Source organism: Etheostoma cragini, chromosome 1, assembly GCF_013103735.1.
Source record: "Etheostoma cragini isolate CJK2018 chromosome 1, CSU_Ecrag_1.0, whole genome shotgun sequence".
Lineage (NCBI taxonomy): Eukaryota > Metazoa > Chordata > Actinopteri > Perciformes > Percidae > Etheostoma > Etheostoma cragini.
In genome coordinates, this window is record NC_048407.1 from 17220455 (window position 1) to 17235959 (window position 15505).

The 15505-nt window shown below is 40.3% G+C and overlaps 1 protein-coding gene across 16 annotated transcripts in view; it reads right to left on the reverse strand.

The window, feature by feature from the left end:
* tjp1a (tight junction protein 1a) overlaps positions 1 to 15505 on the reverse strand; it is a 99734-nt gene that overhangs the window by 19281 nt on the left and 64948 nt on the right. For 8 of the 16 annotated variants that reach the window (XM_034882659.1, XM_034882568.1, XM_034882581.1 and 5 more), the window contains 12 exons: positions 10478 to 10534; positions 9319 to 9443; positions 8402 to 8504; positions 7809 to 8142; positions 7518 to 7624; positions 6585 to 6753; positions 6266 to 6401; positions 5629 to 5640; positions 4343 to 4381; positions 1862 to 1998; positions 1185 to 1290; positions 791 to 941 (listed from right to left, as the gene is read on the reverse strand). In XM_034882659.1, coding sequence (XP_034738550.1) covers positions 791 to 941; positions 1185 to 1290; positions 1862 to 1998; positions 4343 to 4381; positions 5629 to 5640; positions 6266 to 6401; positions 6585 to 6753; positions 7518 to 7624; positions 7809 to 8142; positions 8402 to 8504; positions 9319 to 9443; positions 10478 to 10534 — 1476 coding nt within the window. The remainder of the gene's footprint in view (positions 1 to 790; positions 942 to 1184; positions 1291 to 1861; positions 1999 to 4342; positions 4382 to 5628; positions 5641 to 6265; positions 6402 to 6584; positions 6754 to 7517; positions 7625 to 7808; positions 8143 to 8401; positions 8505 to 9318; positions 9444 to 10477; positions 10535 to 15505) is intronic. The other 8 variants (XM_034882641.1, XM_034882615.1, XM_034882687.1 and 5 more) reach the window with 4 other exon arrangements.

Sequence of the window (15505 nt, forward strand, 5' to 3'; positions counted from 1 at the left end):
ATCTTTTCACACTTGTGTCCATGGGATCACATTTTGGTTTCACCACTGATCATCTAAGTCAGTGTGGGCAGCTATTGCTCATCTATTTTGACAATAACACCAGATGTTCTTCCCACTTTCATACATGTGACATGGAAAAAGATCTTAACAGTGCATACTTTCTAAATACAAAAGCCTGACTGAACTCTGACAAAAAGAATATATTAGAATCATCTTACAAGCTGCAAAATACTAGGACAACAAACTGCAAAGATGGACTTTGGCCACAGTCAATCTACAGAATATATCTGAATGTGACTTAGAAAAGTAAAACGTACACTACGTTTACAAAAATCTTATTAAAGGAGGAAATCAGAGAACACATTTACAACATTTTTTTTTAACCAAGGCTGGCATATTTGATAAATGACAGTGAAGCCATAGCCTGGGGAGATTTTGTTCTTAAGAGTGCTTTGACAAACAATGAAACGGCAGCGTTTACAGAATTTTTATAAATAGTCCCTTTCAGCTGTGAAAACATAGATCTACCATTTTCAGCCACTTTTTTTAGCCAGACTTTGGGTTTAATTATTTTGAAACACATAGCATTAACTGATGACGCTCCCTTTCAATCCACTGGACTGCTGCCATTGTGATGCCCTCCAAAATATTTTACATGTACACAAAAACTGGTAAAGTACATGACCAACAAATCAGCTTTCTCCAGTTTTCTGTAAAGTGGGATTCTCAAGCAACCAATGAAGCAAACAGTTGTGCTGTTGTTAGTAGCTAAGTGTAGAGTGTAGCGTACCCTGAGAATCTGGTCTCCCTCCTCAAGGCCCTCATTGGCTGCAGGACTGTCCTCCAAAACACCGGCCACAAAAATCCCCACGTCATTCCCTCCTGCTAACCGCAGACCAACACTCTCTCCCTTCTTGAACTTGACCAGCTTCATACTCGGCCTGCAGCAGAATGCAGGTAAAGAGATAGAATTAAGCAAAAAGGTCAGCAAATCATGGATTTAAAAACAATCGTTCAATGACACAATACAAAACACAGCCATTTAAATTGCAAGTGTATGGCTAGTGGGCTAATTTTAAGTGAATACTAAAGTGAATTATATATGCAGTCTATGTACATGCCACAATACAGATCTGCTCTTGATACTGCAAGGTGCTTTGGACGAGAGGATGTTGGCCATTTACCTGAGGATGCTGTCATCATGAGCGGCGCTAGGTACAGGGGCATCAGAGGGGCTGACAGGCAGGTCCACGTCAGGCTGACCAGGCTGTGCATAAACTGGCTTTGGTTCTGCCACAAATACAAACATAGTAAGTAAAATAACTCACTAACTCCTAAGAGGCTTGTACCCACTGTAACAAAATTAGCTTTCTCATTTTATAAAGCAAAGATAGCTAGCCAACTGCTGGGTAATAGTGCAACCAATTGAAAAGTGAAAGCATCAATCTTAATCCATGTCAGATATGGTGGTGAGTATTTGTTTGGTAATATACCTAATTTTGTTTTAGATTGGAACATGTATAGTTAATATTTCTATGTGAAGACTGATGTGGGAACATGTAATTAACAACAAAGTGCTTTAAACCCTAACAGTGGAGTTTAGTTTACGGGTGTCTCTGGCCCTTGACGCACTAGTTTGTCTTTTTAATAATTTGTCATCAGGCACAGCTAAGCAGGAAAAATAAACACTTAGAGTTGATTAAACTACAGTAGTATGCAGACTAAGCCTTTGGTATAAGACCTAACTGAAACATTTCTGTCCTTCTGACAATAACATGTAGAACTATAAAAGGTAGTAAAAGCTGAAAAATGAGAAACCACACTAATTCCTAGAGCTGAGGAGTTGATGGGCAGTCTGTACCCGGCAGCGGAGGTAACAGTTTGTCATCTCTTGAGCTGGCCTGGTCGCTAGCCTGTGACAAGACTCCATCATCGGAGCTTCTGACTATAGGCATGGCCCCTGGTTTAGATATGCGATCCTCATCTCGACTTCGATGGCTGAAATAGACAAAAATAACACATGGCAAATTCAGTACGAGTGGACTGTCAATGCTGTAAACAATTACAATTTCCATTAAAGTATTACTTAAATGAATGCAACATAACTGCTGTTTTCAGTGAGTGTAGGAATGACCTTGTGTGTTCTGTAAGTGTGTATCTAGTTTTGTCCTGTGCTGACATCACCAGGAAGACACAGACACTAAAATGAACCCAAAAGGAAATGGCATGGGCCATGGGTGACGTGATAAGGGTACGTGGACAGATATACAATAAGCTATTAAAAAAAGGATGTGCGACTCTTACAAAAAGACCCTGCAAATTGGAATTAGTGTGGGAAACTGATATTAATTTCAACTGGCGCAAACAGGGTTTATAAATGTTTTAATTTCCAAATTGTATGTTTTAGAAGACTGATGTAAACTCAAATTTTATTAACCACCCCAATAAAAGCACTCAGGCAAAGAAGGAAAAATCTAACCAAATCTCCCAACATAAACTCTTGAGATAGGATACTTTTCAGTCCAAGTTCCTGTTTAACCTGGATAAAATAAACAAGCGGAAACTGTGTGTGTGTGTGTGTGTGTGTGTGTGTGTGTGTGTGTGTGTGTGTGTGTGTGTGTGTGTGTGTGTGTGTGTGTGTGTGTGTGTGTGGAAAGGGCTCCGCTGCTTAAAACAATGGTTGAATTCCAATCTGGTCACATGACTGCATGCTGGCCCAGTACTTGAGCTGCATTCAGAAGCATTTGTAGAATAATGTGAAGGTGCAGGCTGTGTCACCAGCTCAGGCTAGGCAACTTCTCCCATTCTCTCATTTTGGCTCACGTAGTACAACATGATACAGTGTAGGGAAAGTATACAGCACAGTGTAGACACCCATAGATCATAATGTGTAAAACCCAAATGTAAAAACTGTAAATTTACATACATTTGCATGTAATAACTGACCTTTGAGAGTTGTTGGACTTATTTTGCAGTGTTTTCCCAACACAGCAAGGCATTTTCTATGTCCCTAACTTCTCTTACTACAATTCAGTTTTACACATGAATCTGATCTGTGCAATTTTATACGTCAGCAGACTCACCATCAGAGTCTTGGCTATGTGGGAGTTTGTTGTTGAAGGAGGATGGCAAATGAGAGCTGCAACCCAAGGATGAATAGCAGAATTGTAATGGGAGAGGGAGAGGGAGAGGGAGAGGGAGAGGGAGAGGGAGAGAGAGAGAGAGAGAGAGAGAGAGAGAGAGTATGTTTGTGTCTGTGTGTCTAATGGAAGAATGAGAAAGAGTGGAAGAGAGGGGGGAAAGACAGAGACAAACAGAGAGAGCAAGAGAGAAAGAAAGAGAGAGCGGAGGGAGAGCGGGTGTTGTGGCCTAAATATGTTGTTCCTTGCTGCAGAGTGGTGCTAAAAAAGGCTTCACACTGACAAACACCTTTTGACAGAAGCTTTTGTTCAATCCCATCGCTTACACATTCTTATACAATCAGGAAAGATGTGGCTGCACAGACTCATCAAACAATGTAAATTACGGTACTGCAACACCAGAATCTCTCTACACTGAATAACAGTCCCGGTATCTCTAATTTCATATCCATCCACAAGTTACAAAATATCTACAGTTCAAAACTGCCTCAACACAACTGACTAGATAAACTGACATCATTTTGCAAAACAACCAAACTGTGCAATAGCAAAATTCCACACTTGTAAACTAAAAATTAAGTATATAATTTATTTAAAATAAAATACTTACACAAATGTTTCTGTAAGTTGTACCATGATGCTCATTAAGAGAAGTCTGAGTTTAATTCCTTGAAAGACAACACAGAGATCCTATGTGCAAAGTAGATTAATGCTCACTAAGAGACCCTTTGGCTAAAGGGCGTTTTTGATGATATGTTTAATATTTTAAAAATACAACAGCTCCGTGCCCTAGGGAGAAGAATGCCTCTAAGCCCCACAGCCAATCAGGTTAAGCGACCATCTGGCTTGGGGCAAAGCACTGTGGGAAGTATGTCAAATTCCTTTTCCCCCTCCTAAACTGGGAGATAGTAAAACATTCACTTACATCACAGGCTTGTGGCAGTCAGTCTGTTACTTCCTCAATAACAAACACATGAGAAGCTGGTGTAACGCCTCTTAATGCAATTAATGGGCTTACCAGATTAAGCATTCATATAAAATGTCCAATGGTACACACAAATAAAATGACTTAACATTTTTTTTTTCTTATTCCTGGACCGACAGGAAAAAGGGATCAGGGAAAGAGCAACAGAAGTGTTACAGTGATAACTGCTCAAAACAAACAGACACTGGCCTGTTATCAGAGGGATGGATTCACTTACATTGGAAGTAATCTGTGAAACAGTGAACCTGCCCTCATCCTGCATTAAAACAAGTTAGGTTACTCCACAGTCTAACACAATGTACCATATAATGAAATGGCAGCACTAGAGGTTAATATAGTCGTAGGATATGACTGACAAGCAACTAGTAAAGCGTGATTTTGGGTTCTGTGTTAAATAAACGCCGTGGCTACGTACGTAGGTACGTGGAGATACCGACCTTATGCTGTAGCTTGACGTGCACCAGATTTCCCACTGTGGTACACGGCACAGGGGAGACACTTTGTTTCTCCCACTATGCTTCTAGAGTTGGCACTCAAACCAGCGCTAATAGCCATCACTCTCTCACTTGCTCTACCACACACTCCCCGCGAGCACACACATTCCGGTCCTGCTATTCTTTTAAAGAGATCGATGCGCACACCAACACATAAGTATAATCTTCAGGTCACTTACTTTGCAGAACCATAAATCACGCTTAAGCCAGAAAAGCTAAACTACTAGCAGCATACTAAACTAATATTCTGCCGCTACAACAGCTGTATGGTTGGGTCTTTGCAAAACAATTAATGCAAGAAATATCTCAACAAGGCTTCTGCTTTTTTCTGCTAAATGTAAGTTTCTTTATACCTGTTCGAGTGAGGCATTTTGCCCTTCAGGAAGACAGTTTGTAATAAACAGCAGGTTTGGCAGCCATATCTCACATAGTCAGACCTTCATCTCAACAACAACACAGAGGGGATGCAACTATTTAATTAGCAATGAGTTTGAAAAGACCTGCCTCTTGAAATAGCACGTTTGGTTACAATCTATCTGGGTGCAAACATGTTCTCTGTAGCATAGTTTTTTATGATTTGGAGTATTCCAGCCTTTTGTGCCTGTGACTCAAGGCCCATATAAATATGATGAAATGGAGGTCTGGTTATACAAGACTGTGACAGTTTGACCCAGAACAAGTGCTTAAAGGCTGCACGGATTTGGGGCCCAGATTCAATACCCATTCCTACTTAAGTATTAAACACAGCCATTTACTTTGATCAGAAACCAGCAACATAGTCCCTGTGTTTTCGATCCCCAGCTCTGTTTTATTATTTGGAAAGTCTGCAAGAGCATTCAAACAAGCTCAGTATCTTATTTTTGCCAGGTAAGCATAAAATGCCCAAGCTCCACACAGACTTAGAGTAACTATGGTCTCTTACATGTCTTTGTCTAGCTCTCCTTTGCCATCTATGTTTGTCAGCTACAACAAGCTATGCAATCTCTAAACAACAAGAAATATAACTTACTGAAAGCTCCAACTTGCAGTAAAAAAAAGGAAAAAAGACATTACGGGCATTACAAAATATAGAACATAGTACAGATAATATGCACAGACTATATGCATGTCAAAACTATGAAATGGCATTACATTAATTGAATTTGCATTATAAGACATGGATTGTATTACAATCATTAATGTTTATTCTATTTGAACGAGTAACGGCTACACATGTAACAGTTGTGTTGAGTATTTAATAAACCTAGCATGGTATGATTCAGGTGAATAACTATATAAAGCTGAGATAACCTGATAAAGTTTAGTTGTAATTCTCTGTACAGAAAATAGTTAAAAGCATCTAGTATACGCTGGTAAGATCAATCCCGCCACCCTTCCCCAGTACTCTCAAAGAGCAAGACTTTATTGGAACTCAGTCATAGCTCCAGAGGGAGTGCGATGGTTTATGCATGCAATGTCTTTATCTATTGATTTATGGATTAGTGGTGCAAGCTACCGTACTTACTCAGCACCCAACAACCCGTGGTTGTGAATACGATGTATGAGATTGGAGTGGTGGGAGTAAGAATGTATGACTGTGACATGTGTGCAAGCTGTGTCCCATCACCACATTGGCAGTCAGATGTGCGCATGGGTACTTTGCTTACCTGCCATTGCTGATCTGCCGCGGGGAGTGACGGAGAAGGTCCGATGGTTCGGGCCTGTCAGGCGAACGTGATCGACTACCTCGTCCGTGTGATCGATTGGAATGGTCTGATGTCAGTGAGTGTATTTCTGAAATGTCTGAATTTGAAATTAAACATGTATAAGCATTTAATCAATTACATTAATCAAGATATTTAGAATAACAAGACAAATTTGATTAAGCACTTCTTTCTACGTGCTTTAAAAAAAACACTGTCACAGTGTATGCAATCAAGTGCTAGCTGCATCCAACAAGGCACTGCTACATGTCTGTTGTCTCACCATCTCTGTCGGAATTATTGGCTGATGGGATGCTGTCATCAAGGTCGGGAATGTTGAGCAGCGTGGCTCGATCATCTCTCTGCACCACCATTTTCAACTTGCCCTTTGACCTCTCAATCAGCTTCTTGGCATCTATTAGTGATAGGTTCTCTGTAACGGTGCCATTGATCTGCCAGAGGAAGAGGAGAGGGTCAGCATGAGAAATGAAAAGACAAGCCATCTTCGCAGCATATCTTTCTGTTGACCTCACAATGTGCTTTTAAAAAATATGGGATCATGACAAGAGGAATTGTGAGTTGTTTCCCCTGACCGCAGCAATAATAACGCCTAGGCTATAAATAAGTTTAAAACTTTATACAATTTCGAATTGCAATTCTTTTAATGCTGTCGGAGATGAGTCCACAGAAATTGTATTGTAATTTACGCAATACATTAAATAAACAAAACTTTATTATCTTCATTCAAGCATTTATTTCTTCCCTCCAGCAATCACATTTTGAATGGAAAACGTCTCTGCCTCTCTTCATAACAATTGATACAGTAAATTGGATTTTGAATGATTCTTTGAAACGTGAAGGATTTTTTTTCTCTCCTCAGAGAATAGACTGAGTGAATAAAAATACAAAGGAATGGAAGGAATGGAATGTGCGGTATTCCTGCTAGTGAGCCTGCATACTAATGAACTGTGACTTCACTGGGAGCCACGTTCAGCCGCTCACAGATAACCACAGCAGACTATTTAACGTTTTCAGTGAAAACTGATAGTCCCTTCTCTTTGACCTCGTCTCACTCCTTTTATTAGTGACATTATTTAATGCTATCTTAAACATTCAATAAAATACAGTACATTTATTTTTAACTTCCCCATTACTGTGTTATCCACTATTAAAACCCCTGTCTTATTCATGCAAATACTGCTCTCTTTTCACTCACCTTAAGTACAACATCTCCCTCCTGTATGTTTCCATCTCTGGCAGCAAGGCTCTCAGGAGAAATGTCCTTCACAAAGATGTGGCTGGCTAACCGCAGTCCATATTCTACTTTCAGGGTTAATAAGCATAACAAAGTAAAATTAATAACTTACCTCATCATTTGGTTCTCTACAAATACAATTAACATGCTAGTCAACATTAAAGTTATGATTGACCTTTACTATGAGTACCAGTAAGGCTGAGTCAACATGCATAGTCAACTCTTTAGGTGCGTGGACATTGTGTTGCTCACCTTCATTTTTGCGGGACTTGACAAGCGTGACCTTGGCAGGCCTGGGTGGAGCAGAGGAGGTTTGTGATCGGCGATCAGACCGTGGTGAGATGCTTCTCTCCCGCGAAGCACTGTGATCCCGCCTGCCACTGTTGCTACGCTCACGATCATGACGCCTGCCAGTGCCAGTGCCAGTGCCTCCACTTGCTCCTCCATAGGCACTTTGGCTACCATGCTCACTGTGGTGGTCATGGCCATCATCCTCTTCACTGTCTTCTTCCTCGTGCTCTGACATTGTCTCCCTGTCCCCTGGCCGAGAAACGGGAATCTGGACTTTCCTTTTCCGACGAATAGTCTTGGAATAGACAGAAAGTTTTCAGTGTTAAAGAAAAAAAAAAAAAAGAAGAAAAATCCAAGTTCCTTTTTATAAAATAAACAGAAAGTAATAAAAAGAAAAAGAAAAAAACATTACTGTTTCAAAAAACATTCTGTCAAATAGCAATAAGAAGTGATTGGACCCTTAAAGTCATGCCTTTGTAACATCAGGGGGCACTGGGAATCATACAATGTTACAAAAACTCCAGTTTGGTAGATATCTTCAGAATCCAACTTACTATCTTTGCATTTTTTCCACTCTTTCGTAGCTGCTGCACTGCATAGGCATGCTCTACGTTGTCCATAGAGACGGCATTGACCATCACCACGCGATCATTTTCTCTGAAACAATTAAAAAAAAGAATTAACAATGACTAAACAGTTTTAGAGATCTATGTAAATCTTAATAGTGTGGTTGTATGCCTCTGCCAACTGGTCCAGTTGCAGTTTACATCAGTTTCTGTCCAGACTTACATTATCTACTGTATATTTATGACACAATTTAATAAAAAGTATTAGGTGTATTTTAAGCAAAACATTGATGCTTTACACACATCTTCAACCCTGGCAGCACAGAGGATCTATACAATCACCACAGTTTCAAGATTATTGTCACCAACTCAGTTTTTAACCAAATGTCTCTGATTCAGTTCCTGAGGGATGGTGTTGAATAGGGGTGGAATGGTTCATGCACTCGTATTAAACCAAAACGGTAGGCTTTACGGTTCAGTGCACGAATTTACATGGAAAATACACTGTATACATTTTTTTTAAAGTTGCGTGCAAATTAATTAATGTAATGTGGAACTACTATTAGATACGTGGGTTCTAATATTTTCTGTGGAGTTTTCTTTTGTGTGGTGCAGATGTTACACAAAAACAAGTTCCTTCCAGTGACTATTTTGCAGAGCTACCGTCGCTGCATCGGAACATAGCGCCACCCAAGACGATTGTTTTTCTTTTAAAGAAATGCAAAAAACCCTGTGATATTGCGTTAACAAGAATGGGACGGACTGACAGATGGACAACCCACTGTCGCCAGTGCGTCAGCATAATAAAATGGAAGGAGAGAGATATTTAATAGGAGCCTAGTTTATTTCATTTTGAGGTCAACCTACAACCCACAAAACATAAAAGGTAATAGTCAAAGACTTACTGTAGCAGTCCCTCGGCAGGACCTCCTTTCAGCACATCAGATATCACAATGGACGTCTCACCACTCTGGAAATGAGGGTTGTCTCGTCCCCCTGAGATGGCAATACCAAACCCAAACCCTGGGGCCTACACACACAGAAATGCACACAACACTGACTGATATGGCATACCTGACAGATTGAAGTTATATCAGACTTACAGTATATGCAAACAAAAACAGGTTAATAGTCTCTCTGTATGCTATTATAAGTGACACTGCTATTTAAGTAAAATAATGTCATGGGCTTTAAAAGACTGGGGCATTTACTGTAGACAAGAACAAACCTATGCATTTGCAAGTTATTTAGCAAATTTTCAAAGAGGTTTGAGGATTGCTGTTTATTGCCTACACAAAAGGCAGCACCAATGGAGCAAACCATGTGATCTAAATAGCTAATCTTACAACCACAACAACACAGGAGAACCGCAGGCCACATTGGGCTGCTCCTTCAACCTCAATTAAGTCGCCACTAATTTGATTATAGCAACCAGGCCAGTCTAGACAGGTGCTCTATACAATCCCAATGCACAACAGCATTAACTAACTGCAGTTTACGGTCTCAAAGTTGATTCAGAAATTCAGCATACAAAACAATGAGTATATATATTTATCAGCCATCTCTGGGGAAATATGGCTTTGAATAGTTTGGTAGTTAACCTTATAAGGTTGTTTGTGCCAGAGGGGTACTCAGATATGTGAATCGGTACAATCTATCATAATTACATGTGACTTTACACAGTACAAAAAGCATATGGACTAAAGCCTTAATCCCCCTCATTCCCTGGAGTTGTGTTAAGGAGAAAAGTATGTTGCCAACAGGAAGGAAGTGAAATGAAGTAGTGAGGATGTGAATGCTGATTTCAGTCTTCCTTAGCCTTGTTTCCTGCCATCTGGGTTCCTTGACTATTGTTTCACTACCACACATCCTGCTGCTACAGCTAGAACTCTTAGTACAGAGAGAAGCGAGTTGAATGGGCAGAGAGAGACAGGGATGAAAAAGTAAAGAATGCATAAGACATATTGCAGGATTGGGATGCCAGACACAGGCAGAGAGGGTAAAAGCCACTTTGATGTAAAGTAGATGGTGCTGTAAATGTAAATAGTGGTTGTAAACACTTACCCTGTGAAGGGTCACTGTGTGCTGTTCCCAAATGACCGTTTCCTCCATCGCTGCACTCTGCAAGAAACAAGAGGGAAACATTCAATATCTTGAGGTCAATTGTGTATGTATGTATGTATGTACGTATGTACGTATGTACGTATGTACGTATGTACGTATTCCATTCCAATATTTTTGCAACAAATACTGTCTGTGTAGACTTGTTATCTAAAAATTAGAAATACCTGCCACATATTGCAATCCAATTTGACTTTTTGTATTTACCCGTAGTTTTTTTGTGTGAGAAATAGTACTAATTTAATGTCGACATATTCAACCAGCGTGCAAGACATACCTACACCCAAAACGCCATTAAATCCTAAAATTCTGCACTTTAGATAAGAGTGACTACATGCACACTTTGTGTGTCCATATCCTGTGCAGTTTCAGTAGACAGAGTTGTTGTTCGGCTACCAGCAAGGTGGACTATATTGCTTATATGCCCGACTGAGTCCGCGAGTCCCAAAAGTCTACATGTGTAAAGATTATGAATAACCGCAGCATGAGTAAACAGCCGGCAGAGACTGACTGACTGAGGTTCACAACACTGAGTAAACATTCATATATTATTCCAGGCTGGGTCATCTGAGAGAGCTGAAGCAAAGAAGGTATTTAGCTGCTCCTCAGACCTGCCACACTAGATTAAACTGATAATTAGCAGGCCCCTTTTGCTTCAATTCAGTTAAAACACACAGGTTTCCCTTAATGCATGATCTTTTATCATAGGCTTTTTATTTTATATCACTACACATAAAGCACAAAAAAAAAGCTAGAAGACTTACATTTGAATCTGTAAGAATGTCAGGGTTTTTCCTGTTTCAGAAGGGGCCTTTGTGTACAAGACTTAAATTCCTGCATTCTGATACCTTATTAGGCACCAGTTTATTGAAAAAAGGGCTATATTTATGGCAAGGAAATTGCAAAATCCTGGTGGCAGGTAAGGTTTCAAAATACTAAATCTAATGGAATATCATTTTATTCAGTATTCCAGTAAGAAGGCTTCCACATTCAGGACAAGGGTCCAGATGACTATGCGGATTCTAAAGTCAGGTTGTTTAATCAGTAGGCCTTTGAACAGAGCTTATGGCTACTTTTATTTGCGAAGGAGAACATTTTGCTCCAAGTTGAAAAATGTAGGATTGATGTACATAGGCTACTGCTTTTACTGCTAATTTGTACAATAATACAATCTTGTTATGGACACAAAATGTTCTGAAGTGCAATGTTTTCTACATTATATGGATAAAACAATTATCAGTAATGTTGAGCCTAAAGTATAACTGACCACCACAGTTCCTGCATACATGTGAACCACGGATTCGTTGCAGAGGTTAACCTACATAGTGAAAAAGGGACACTACGTGAATGGGGCACAGCAGAAAGACGGTGTGGAACAACAACGCTTGTTTAGGGTTTTCTTGTGTACTCCTATAGGCCTACACTTCGCATCCGGTGTTAAAACCAACTGTACCAAAACACAGAATTGGACAAGTATTTAACGTGACTATGAAACCTTTTTAACTGGTCATGAAACTGTCCCCATTTAGCACGGATGCGTTCTCGCTGCGCAGCCAGTCCCCCAGAGCAGCATGATCACCAGGAGAGTCTGGTACAACCTCAACTCTGCAAATGGAGACTCTGTTAGTGCTTGCTTTCAGTTCCATTCAAAACGATGCAGTTAATCGATCTTTTCAGCGCCAGCCGCATGTGCCAAATATATGCTGTGGATCAGAGGGAGGCTGGCTGGTGAAACTCACACTTTTTTGGCGCTTGTGATTTTTCTTTGGCACTGGCTGTAAATCTCTTTGGAGGTCGCCAAAACTTTCTCTATGCAGGAAAAACCCTGAATGTGATAATGTTACTACTATTCGGTCAAACAGACACTCCTAAATGTGTGTCCCAAAGCCCTGTTTTTTCCCCAGAGTTCTAAGTCCCCATCTTTAAATTACAGCTTTACTCTGCTTCTCTCCAGTTGATGAAGCAACACTGCTGTCCCGTCTGTCTGTCTGTCTGCCTGCCTGCCTGCAGGGAGTGATGGTACTGCTGTCTGGGGCAGAGTGCTGAGCACAGTCCAATGTGGCAGGGGAAGGAAATGACATAAACACCACCACACGTGTCAGGGTGCTCATTTACTACAACTTCTATTATCAGCTTTTTAAAATAACACACCATGTCTTCTGTCCACCCTACCATTGTGATAATTTCACTCCTTCACCCCTTAATCATCATCATCTAATCCCCAAACCATCTTACTCATCATCTTCGACATCACCATCATTACTGTCATCACCTTTCCTTAACCTAACTCCACAGTTCACACCCGGTTCACACTGCAACGCTGCCAATGGCATGATGAGGACACAGTGCAAGTGCCAGCTGATGAGAGTGTCTGGTGTTTTTAGACATGGCCAGACACAAAATACTGTAGCTTTGTTGTGAAAAAGACAAAACTGAATACAATTAAGAAAAGACAGATTTCCTAGATACTTATATTGGTCTAAAAAGGGGGCGGCGCAGGGTTCGAATCAAACCTGCTAACCTTTGATGGCTGTCATCCCCCATATCTCTCCCCCTATCTACTATCCCTATAGTAAAAAGGGAAAAAAGCCCTAAAAAATTCTAAAATAAAAAAAGGATAAAAAGAAACTTTATCGTTTGAGTTTCAAATAAGATTTACCTTTTATAGTAGTATATACTTAGTATACTTTTAGTAATAATAATAATAATAATAATAATAATAATAAATAGTTTTTTCCAAGCAAAAATGCCAAACACTTGCTGGTTCTGGCTTCTTAAATGCGAGCTGTAGTTCTTTATCTTAAAAGACAATACATTTTATATTTTTGGGTTTGGGGCCACAGATAGAACACAACAAGCAAAGTCATCCCGGTCTCTTGGAATGTATTTACTGATTCATCAAACAAATAATAGACAGATTAATTGACAATGAAAACAATCCTTAGTTGCAACCCTAAACTTCATTATTGTGAATATTCACATTTACGTTAAGAGTAATTTGTTCCCCAGTAACCTTTCTTAACACAAGTCACAGCTTTTAAATGTCAGAGTAATGTCCAGACCTACAGGTGCTGATACTCAACATCATTCAGCAAGGCGCTGCGTTGTCCAATCACATGTATGCAAGCGCACAATCCTGATGGATAACTTTGTAATGACAATGCTGTATTTCTCCTATTTAATACTTCTTGAAATTCTTAAAAAAGATAAAATAGTTGTTGCCGACTCGCTGTAATAACTTTTCAGGGTTGTAAAATCCTGGCAGTGAGTATTACAAACTGCAGAGTTTGGGCTTTTGATAAGCCTTCAATCTGTAACTTATCTGGACATTGTGGATCATGATTGATTTTTCACCAATACCTAAACAACATACAACCACCAGCGCAGCAGCCTTGCACTGTTTTAACACGGGTCTTTTTTCAGTCTGAATCCCACATCGAGGTAAAGGCCTGTGACAGTAACCTATGCATACTGTAGGTCTCCTTTTCTGTTTGGGCTTGAATCTTTTCAGTTGGCCTGAACCTGTAGGATACACAGTTAACCCTTTCACCCTAATTTCCATGCCAGCTCTGTGTGGATGTTATTTATGTCGATAATTGGTGCAAAGGGCTTGGGTGTTCCGCTTCTATTTCTCTGCTTCCCCTCCTCCCCCTCCCTTGTCTGCCCTGGCGACTCCCATAGTAATGCCACTTTTGTGTGAAGGGACCTGACCCATTTAACCACGGCTCCCACCCGACATTCCCAAACACATCCATTCCTTTAAAGTGTTTTGTGATATATTCATCCATCCGTTCATCCATTCATTCCTCCAACAGTCCAGAAAGAAAGGCGGGGCTGCACTATGAGAAACAACAGCGTGCTGGGCTCATGTGACCAGGCGGTCAGGCAGGCAGGTGGCCTTGTCCTTGAACTGTGGGGTGCACTGATAGAGAATGAGGGAGATAGAAAGGCTGTGGACTGCTTATACAACATACATATACAGTACCAACAGACAAGGGCACATAAAACTGTAGAGGATGACATGTTAATTGACATGTTCCTATAATTCCCTGCTCCCTTCTCTCTTGCCTTCTCTCACACACACACACATTAATGCTAACCATTAAACCAAATCCCTATTCAGAAGCAAGCTAATACAATAAAGGACTTGTATATCTTTGGGTAAAACATATTTTGCTGGACCAAATCTGAAACCCTCAGAAAACTGTCCTACACATCCACACCCCTACACACTAATTGTAAGCCTTGCAAGGGAGAGCAGTATGTAAGAGTGTATGAGCCATAAAAGCGTGTACATGCTTGTAACAGTAAGAGGTCATAAATCAGGTGTATGAGTCATAAAAGAGACCGGAGATTAATAGCATAGTTTTAATTACTGTACATTTCTATTTAACATTTGAGTGGGTGCTGTATTAAAGAAACAGAGATTTTCTGTTAGGTATATTGCATAATGCAGCATTGCAGTTGAACGTCCCATCACATGAAAAAGAGGTGAAAAAAGTGATTTATTTGCTCACACTGTTGCTTAGTTTGGTTTTAATACATTAAATGGATCCTACTATACATGCCAGAAAACGTCTGCAACATTGTTTTAGCCTGTGGGGTTCTTCACAACGTCGCGCAGGAAAACAGGGTGCCGTAAAAATAGTGACGGAGCCAGATGACCGAATGGCCCGAGAGCAGTGTCCAGCACAGCCCCAACGGGGGGCTATACGAAGGAGACAGGATTTTACTTCTCGCTTTCAAAAGGTATAGTGTTATGTTTGGCAAAGATATTCAATACACAAAACATGGCGATGCACAACATTTTATTTTTTCTTAAGGTTTTTGTTTGTCTTTTAAAGTCATTAATGGGCACAAGTGAACAATTTCTTTCTGGCAATGACCGACATATTTTGGCTCGTTTTTCCAGCCCCTCGGCTGTCAGGGCTTAGGGTGGTGGTCCAGCACGAAGGGGGGGGGGGGGGGGGG